This window comes from Haplochromis burtoni, unplaced genomic scaffold, assembly GCF_018398535.1.
Source record: "Haplochromis burtoni strain Fernald_Lab_line unplaced genomic scaffold, NCSU_Asbu1 Contig_171, whole genome shotgun sequence".
Taxonomy (NCBI): domain Eukaryota; kingdom Metazoa; phylum Chordata; class Actinopteri; order Cichliformes; family Cichlidae; genus Haplochromis; species Haplochromis burtoni.
Genome location: NW_024582532.1, coordinates 205,967 through 214,277, shown reverse-complemented (window position 1 = coordinate 214,277; position 8,311 = coordinate 205,967). Strand labels below are relative to the sequence as shown.

The following is an 8,311-nucleotide window of genomic DNA, read 5'->3' as shown; positions in this document are numbered from 1 at the left end:
GAATAAGATGGGGTGAGTTTACGCCATAAGCTTAGTTTTTTATGTTCATTTTTTTGTGGAAAACAAACTAATACTTTTATAGTTAGTTCACTTTATTGTGTTTATTTTGCTTTCAGACTTTTTTTTAAAATCATTAAGAGTTAAAAAATAAATAAATAATTCTACATCTTAAATGAATGTACGTGTTGAATTACGTTTGACTTAAGTTTTGTTTTTGTTTTGTTTTTTTCTTCCTGGCACTCGGCTTTTATTTTTTAAACTCCGTCGTCCCAGGTACCGGAAGTCGCCTCGTTTCTTCCCTTTCTCTGCTCGGTCTGGATCAAACCGTTTCCGGGCGACAGGGTACCAGCAGTAAACATGGCGGAGGAACTGCTGGAAACAGTGGAGAGACTTCAGTCCCGGCTCCAGGAGAACCAGGAGCCCCGAAAGGTAACGGCCCAGCAGGTCGACACGGACACGTTTGGTGGTCAGCACCGATCGTTCCGCGAAACGTGACCGACAGACGTGAGGAAGCCGCGGTCACGGCGACGGCTCCCAGAAAGTCGTAACGTTTTTTAAATGCTGCGTTCACGGCTCGCTCTCCGACTCTGTCTTCTCACATTTCTCGGTTCAGACTGTGATGATGAAGCATCAGCAGTTTCCTGAAGTGGCAGCTTTATTTGTAACACAATGCTAATCTAATTAATTTGCAGAGTATTAAATTAGCATTGGGATAACTGTATGATAAAGAAAGTATTTAAAAAAGACATTAGGAGAATAAGATCAACAGTTCACATTTCTAATACTTCTCATCATTTCTACATGTTGAAATCATAATATAAACCATAGTTGTACTGTAAATATCTCCACTGTCTGTTGCTGTGTACAACAGATGTTTGGGATTATGATTTGGGTGTAATTTATTATAGGGATAATGAAAGTATACACCAGGGAAATCATACCTGCCACTAATCTGACACTGATTCTGGGCATTGATGTGTTTGGTATATAAACAGTTACTCTTGCCTCCTTAAACCAATATAGCTAATAGGATTTCCATTTCTCACTCATGTGTGAGGCTGCAGCTTCAGCTGTTAACTAGGCCAGTGAGGAAGACTCACTCTATAGGTCCCTATAATGACAGTCCTCTGTAGATATTGGGGCAGGTGTCTGTCAGTCAGGAAATTCAACATGTTTTAACACTACAATGCTTATGGCAGTCTCAACATGGGCCTTCAGGGGAGAATGTAAAGGCAGGCATGATTGGTCCCAGTTCTGCACTTTCCTGTTGTTTTTTTTTTTTTTTTTTTTACGTAGTAATTAAACTCCACTCAAACAGGTTGTTACTAATATTTTAAACACAGTGCTGGATATTTTTTCCTTTAGTGTAAGAGTTAAAGTTCTTTTTTTCCCTCTTGCATAATAATAACAGGTCGTGTACTTCCCAAAACAGTTCGTCACTCATTCAAGTGAGTTCTTCAGTCACTCAGTGAAGCAGAGACTGAAAAAGTCACTTGGATGAATGACAAAACATTTCTCCCACTGAAAAGGTCACATCCAGATTAACAGAGTCAACTTTCAGGGATTTTCTTACCTGGAAGATTGAGCATGCATCAGGTCATTTACTTGTTAACAGAAGCTGCATCTGTGCCAGTCGTACACATTTTCACATTTCTAAAATGCAACTTATTGAGTAATAGATTAACAAAAAATTTTGGCATGGTGTCATTCATATTTGTGATTTTGTTTGTTGGGTTTTTTTTACTGTGTCATGCAGAAAACACCAAATTCCCTAAACAGCTCTGCATTTTTAAATCTTACCTCATCACAGTAAGAACAATTCACACAGCCTGTCGTCTCCCTGGATGTTTTAAAATCTGAATCTATTTCTTTTCCAACCATTTATTTTCAGTTATAGCAAGTAATTGTAATATATTTATATATTGTAATATATATTGTAATATAATTAAACTTATTTAAATTAGTCATACACATTGATTATATAAACTGAAAATGTCATGACCCTCTGTAGCCCACAGAATTGTGGGATTTATTTCAGAGATAGGATACATTCAATTTAAAGTGTGAGTGATATCAATATCTGATTAGATAAAAATACAATATTTTATATATCTAGATATTTCTAACCTTAAAACACACAAAACATAAACAAATTTCCCTGACATCAGCCACGTTTGATTATTTATTTACTTGTTTGCTGTATTTGTCTCCTGTTGCCAGCAGGGAAGCTGCAGAGCGCCCTCTGGTGGACAAACTATGGAACATCACAACTAATAATATGGTTGAATGGTGTTTCTCCCATCTCTTTACTTTCTTAACTTTCATTTACTGACCATTGTAAATTCAGACACCGATTCAAACACTGCAAATAGCTGATATTGGCTAAGGGATCGGCCAAGCTCTAGTTAAAATAAATTAAAAATAAAAAGCTGATCATTTAGTAAATCATAATTATGTAGCAGTGTTTAAATTGATATTTCAGGGACCTTTAGGGACTTTAATTGAAATGCAAATGATTGAATAAAATGTAAATGCATGTTATTTGGCTGTTTAGCTGAATCATTTGGCCAGTTTGGACAAGACAATATCTGGGTATTTCTTGCTAAATGACCATTATCTGTTATTGCATCAATTCAAATTGTAGAGAGGCATTTACCGTATTTATGTGATTTATTATTGTGTCTAAAGTAATCTTCTTTTTTAAAAATTTATCTTAACAACAGTATTTCAGAAGGGCGTCACCACAAACACAGTCGTTTCTTAGTATCTCAGTGTGTTCCGACAGCCTGTGAAGGCACCGTGTGGGACGTCACAGTAATTAAGGGGTTTTAACTTGTTATAACGTAGTTGTTTAACCCTACATTTTCAGCTCAATGTAACGATTGTCAGCTCGTTGTTAGCACATATGGATTTATTTTCTGCCTTTTATCGGAGCAGCTGCACCAAACACGACATATTTTACCCGAAAACCAAACTCGAAGCTAGAGCAGTCGTTAGCCGTTCAGCTAGCTAACGTTAGAAAGTAGTGACAGCTCAGCGGCGACAGGCCTCTGAGATTTACCCGATTCTGGTTAACTGGAGCTGGGCTCCTACTCATGTCCAAACCCGGAGTCTATTGTTAAAGAAAACTGGAGATAAAAGCGTGTAAATGGTGACACACGGCCTCTTGGCTTCGCCTTTGTTTACTGCTGGTGTGTAACAAAGCAGCGTGGATGCGTGTGATGCGTTTGCTGAGCACAAACAAGCTGCACAAGTGAAGCTTTAACTGCAAAAGAAGACGCAAAAATCAGGAGGGAAAAGGTTTTCTAACAGCTCTGCCACGTTAGGCCACCTCATCCTTTAGCAGTGATGGCGCAGAGCTGAGCGCAGATAGTGTGAGTCAGGCAGCAGCTGCAAGTTTCATATGAAGCAGGTCCACGGAGCAGATGGAGCCTCTCTACCGAGAAAATCTCGGGGAGGAAATGCATGAAAATCTGCTTTAACGCCCTGTTCACTTTTCCAGTTTTAATATATAATGAATTGTGATGTACCAGTTGTTTAAGTGACTCGGACTTTGCAGGAGAAACAAAAACACAAAAATACAAAGCCTTGCCACTGGGTCCCAAATAATGAAAACCTAATAATGTAATCAAGGCGCACTGAATCTTATCCCTGCCTTTATCTCATCATGCCTGACTGTAACAGACTGATTGCCTTTAAGACCCTCTGTAGTCGCCTTCAGCTACATCTACTTTTTTTTTTAACCGTTTGCAGCAGTACCTTGAAATCCTCGGGCAGAGGACTTATGTCTTCTCCAGAGGCTCGGTTGAAACCTCAGAATCTGTTACTGAACATGGAAAAGGTTGAAAATGGAGAGTTCGTTTATTTCAGACATGGAAAAGTAATATTTTAAGAGGTTACCGATCCAAATACAAAGACTCAAAAGCAGTCAGCTCGTTACAGTCTGACTGGTCAGGAACCAGGCAAACTAAAGACAACAGACGAATAAATATTGATGGGCGACAAAATGTTTTAAAAATTGATACATTAGAAAAATTGAGAATAATTATTTGAAAATAGCTTAGAGTCTCTTTGCATTTCATTTTAGATTCTTTTGAACTGATTCCTGTGTTTTCCTTTACATAAAGGAAAAATCCTTTTAAAAAAAAAAGAAAAAAGGATTTTTCCTTTTTATTTTTCCTTCTAAACTGATCTTGGAAAAAGTGCAAATTGAGGCATGAAATGTAGGAAATTAATTGTTGAATGCTCAAAATTTCCTTGAGTTTACCCTAGCTTCCCCGGTTTATTGTTTTTTAATGTAATGTGTTTAATTTAAATGAAATGTTTTTGAGATGTTTTAGTTGGTTTTGCAGTCGTTGAATGGTTGTGTTCAGTGTTCAGACTGTTATTACAGCTGCCGTTCTATGGGATAACATCTTTGGGTTTCAGTAAAGATGTCGACCTTTATTTAAACTAGAAATAGTGCGGGACATTTTTAAGGCAAGCACAAAAGGGTAAATCATCTCGTGTTACTTGTGAAGACTCTGCAGACGTTAAAGAGAAAAGTTAAGAATAAATATTTCAAATTGGCACAGGAAATATACCCTGCTTCTTCATTTTATGTTTTTCTTATTCACTATGACAAAATAACAGGAAACCACACAAATGTATGAATAAAAATTCATCACCCATGATTCTTTACTCATTATCCAGATGCACTCATTCCAGTGTATGTTATATTAAGGGTGACCGCATGTCCTACTTTTTACCTGGGCCTGTACAGCATATCAGCCCTCCACCCATCTAAGGTATTCAGACAATGTCCCACATTTTAATTGGCTCTGCTGAGTCTCAAAAGGAGGTGTTGTGTGGATGCATCCCTGCTGAAACCTAAAGATGATTAGCATCTGAATCCTCTGTTTTTACTGGGAAATAAAATGAAAATACAAAAGTGTACAAAGACAAAACCCCCACAGACTTTAGCTCTTGTATATGCTCATAAGAAATTCCTCACATGGTCAATGCCAAACCAGTGCCAAAGAATTTTAGACTGCTAGTAAATACATTATACATTAAAAAGCGACACAAGACGAGCAAATCTCTTCCAGTGTGGATGCAAATTTAGGCCTCTGAAGGTTCTTATCTGTATCACGCTACGATTACATTATGTTGCCTAGCAGTCACCTGTTAACAGGCCACAACAGTCCCAGCAAATTTACTGCTGTTGTTACAATTCCTTATAAGGATTGTTTTTATGAAACACTTGTGTATCTGTTTAAACCACAGGTGTCAGGCCGGCCCAGCTCAATTTAATATCACGTGGGTCAGACCACTTATACAGCTGTATAAAAATCCGCCTTTATTTTAACGTAAAGAAGTTCTAAATACATTTAATTAGCTGTCTTATGTGTATTTTAGTACAAAATAATAAAGTTTGTGGTCTTTCCATTTTTAGTCCTCACACCTCACAGTGTTCACTGTCCAAAGCCATTCACTGGGCTAGTTGGGACCAGGTTAAAACAAAGGCAGGAATAATCTCCTCTGTCACCTTTCGGGGGCTCAACAGTAATATTTACCAAAACAGCAGCTTCAGTAACTGTTTTAGGAAAATAAATTTAAACAAACTCATTCTGCTTAATTTCAGCTCTATATTTTTATTGTTGGACTCAACCAGAGTAGCTTTTACACGGTTCTTGATTCAAAATAATTTATCTTACACTCTGTCTCCCTTAAGTCCAACTTTCTTGTGATTGACTGTATCTCACAAACAAAAGGTTTGAAGAACAGGTGGTCACGTCTGCAGTATTTGAGTCTTTGGCTTCGTCTAATATGAACAACCATCACTGTAACATAAAATAAGGAAAGGCTCTGTGGTGGAATCGGGACTCTTTCTCCAAATGATACATTTTTGTTTTTCCTTTCTTTTTATTTCAGCTGCTGAAGACTCTGAAAAGACTCGGGGAGCTTCCTATGACTGTGGACATATTGGTGGTAAGGATGTGTTGCTTCATCACCTCCAAACTGTCGATGCAAAAATCAGAGGGAAAATATTCTAGATAAATGAGTGGGACAGCAAGTTGACAGCTTCCCTCCTGAACTTGTTTCTGGCCAGTTAAATCGCTTGCCTGGAGCTGCCAAAGCATGACTGTTAAATCTGGGAATTTCTCTTGTAGGAAACTGGAGTGGGAAAGGCTGTGAACTCCTTCAGGAAACACGAATTAGCTGGAGAGGTGGCAAAAAATCTCGTAGCCAAATGGAAGAAACTGGTTCCTCAGTCTGGAGACAGGTATCGGCTGCACACCTCTGCCTCGACATGCATGACTTTAGCTCTCATGTGTCTGTACGCTGTGTGCTCTGTTTCTGCAATGGTCGTATGTAACGATGACTTTTCAGTACAGAAGATCCAAACTTTCAAAATAAAACCCCAAAATTAAATGGCGTCATCTGCAAAAACTGAGTTCTGTCTCCATCTTTCTTCCTCAGACCCAACAGCCACGGCTCCAGATCTCACACGCAGGCTCGAGGCCACGACGCGAGCGGCAGAGGAGACCATAAATGTCCCCGAGAGCCCTCGCCTGAGGAAGACCGCTCCTACGTAGAGGATGAAGAGGAGGAAAGAGGTTACCACACCAACTATTCGCCCTCACCTCCTCAGCACGACCAGTACAGTCCCCCACAGCGCGGAGGGTATCACTCAGACGAATACGAAAGCCCTGAGCCCGAACCTGAACCCAGCCCGCCACCACCTCCTCCCCCTGTGTCCCGCAAAGACGTCCGCCACACCAAACCAAACAAGGAGCCGAGCAAGAACCACCACAGCGACCGAAACCGAGACGAGGAGCGGCGGCAACGCCACGCACAGACGAATAGCGATAGAGAAGGCGGAGGAAGTCAAGGGAAGAAGCGAAGCGGAGACCGAGAGAGACATCAGAGTCCGGTACAGAAGGCTGCCAAACACAGCAAGAAGTCAACCACGCATGACAGCAGGAAGGAGGAGAAGAAGAAAGGAGGAGATGAAGGTGAGTTCGATACTTGTTATTAATCTCGATCTCTCTTCCACAGCATGTCTTTTGTCCTGTCTTCCTACCGGTCGCAGCAGATGGCCGCCCCTCCCTGAGCTCGGTTCTCCTGGAGGGTTCTCTTCTGTTAAAAGGGAGTTTTTCCTTCCCCCTGTCATTAAAGTGTTTGCTCATAGGGGGTCATATGATTGTTGGCTTTTTCTCTGTATGTATTGTTGTAGGGTCCACCTTACAATATAAAGCGCCTTGAGGCAACTGTTGTTGTTATTTGGCGCTTTATTAATAAAATTCACAAGAGCTACAGCGCCTGCCTATGTAGGCAGCTGCCCCCAACCACTACAGGAAACAATAACCAGCTGCTCGAGTAACTGATAGCAGTGGTTAATCTAAAGATAACAGAAGAAAAAAACATCTGCAGAATTATGAGCACTTCAAAACAGTTTAAAATCAAAACATCTGCAGCTCGCTGAGACACCTTCCTGTTGCCTTGCTTGTGGGCGCATACAGGTGACTGCATCACTCGAGTCTCATTTGAATAACAAATTAACCTTTTAAAAGCAGTTGACCAGTCTTTTTAATCTTTAAAAGACTGCAGTCAAATATCAGGTTCACAGAAATAATTTTTCATGTTCCACTCAAGATCCCAGTTTATCTAAAGATACCAAACATGTCAGAATTAATTTGTTACATGTAGCCTGAATAACAATTTAAACTATAACTACACCATCTTCTCCTCACTAAAAGCCCATAAATGTCTTACTGAAAGATAATCATCTTCTTGTTGTACTGTGTAATGTTTTACTTTGCTATGAAGGAAATAAGCCGTGAGATTTAGGGGCACTTAAATAATCTTCTTTCTGTCATTTAACTCTTGATTTCTGGTACTTATACCACAGCCAAAACAATTACTATAGAAGGTTAAAGGCAATCATTGTGTGGTCATTTGTGCAGCTCTGTGCAACAGGAAGGTTGTGTGTGTTTTATCAGCTTGGATCAAGAAATATGGCCACAACACAGAGTGACTTCCTGTTCTGAGGAACTGAGCGATCGTAGATACAGCACGAGAAACTCCTCTGACAGGAAGTGACAAAGTGAAATTTTCAAACTGTTTTCTTGTTTGGTTCATTAACCACAGCATGCATGTGTGAAGCAGAAGAGGAGTGTGTGTTGTTAGGTGATTGAGTAATTAGTTAGTCACTAGTAATTAGGAGTTAACAATTTTTATATTGTAATAATAATTAAAACTTCTTATGAGGAGGCTGTAACGGTCCGTTGTGCTGGAGGGAGCGGAGCGTGTCGATTTTATGATCTTC

General features: G+C 39.7%; 1 protein-coding gene across 1 annotated transcript; it reads left to right on the top strand.

Moving 5' to 3' along the window:
• The first annotated feature begins 304 nt into the window (after window positions 1–304).
• On the top strand, window positions 305–8,288 carry LOC121815276 (elongin-A-like). Its single transcript, XM_042225397.1, has 4 exons — window positions 305–429; window positions 5,914–5,970; window positions 6,153–6,265; window positions 6,463–8,288. The coding sequence occupies exons 1-4, from the start codon at window positions 358–360 to the stop codon at window positions 7,019–7,021; spliced, it is 801 nt and encodes a 266-aa protein (XP_042081331.1). The 5' UTR covers window positions 305–357; the 3' UTR covers window positions 7,022–8,288.
• Window positions 8,289–8,311: the final 23 nt, after the last annotated feature.

Bases quoted from the DNA above. Each gene is read 5' to 3' on its own strand.
- LOC121815276 (XM_042225397.1), top strand. From the start codon at position 358: ATGGCGGAGGAACTGCTGGAAACAGTGGAGAGACTTCAGTCCCGGCTC. The intron at 430-5,913 runs GTAACGGCCCAG...TTTTTATTTCAG, and splicing joins AGAACCAGGAGCCCCGAAAG to CTGCTGAAGACTCTGAAAAG. The intron at 5,971-6,152 runs GTAAGGATGTGT...TTTCTCTTGTAG, and splicing joins TGACTGTGGACATATTGGTG to GAAACTGGAGTGGGAAAGGC.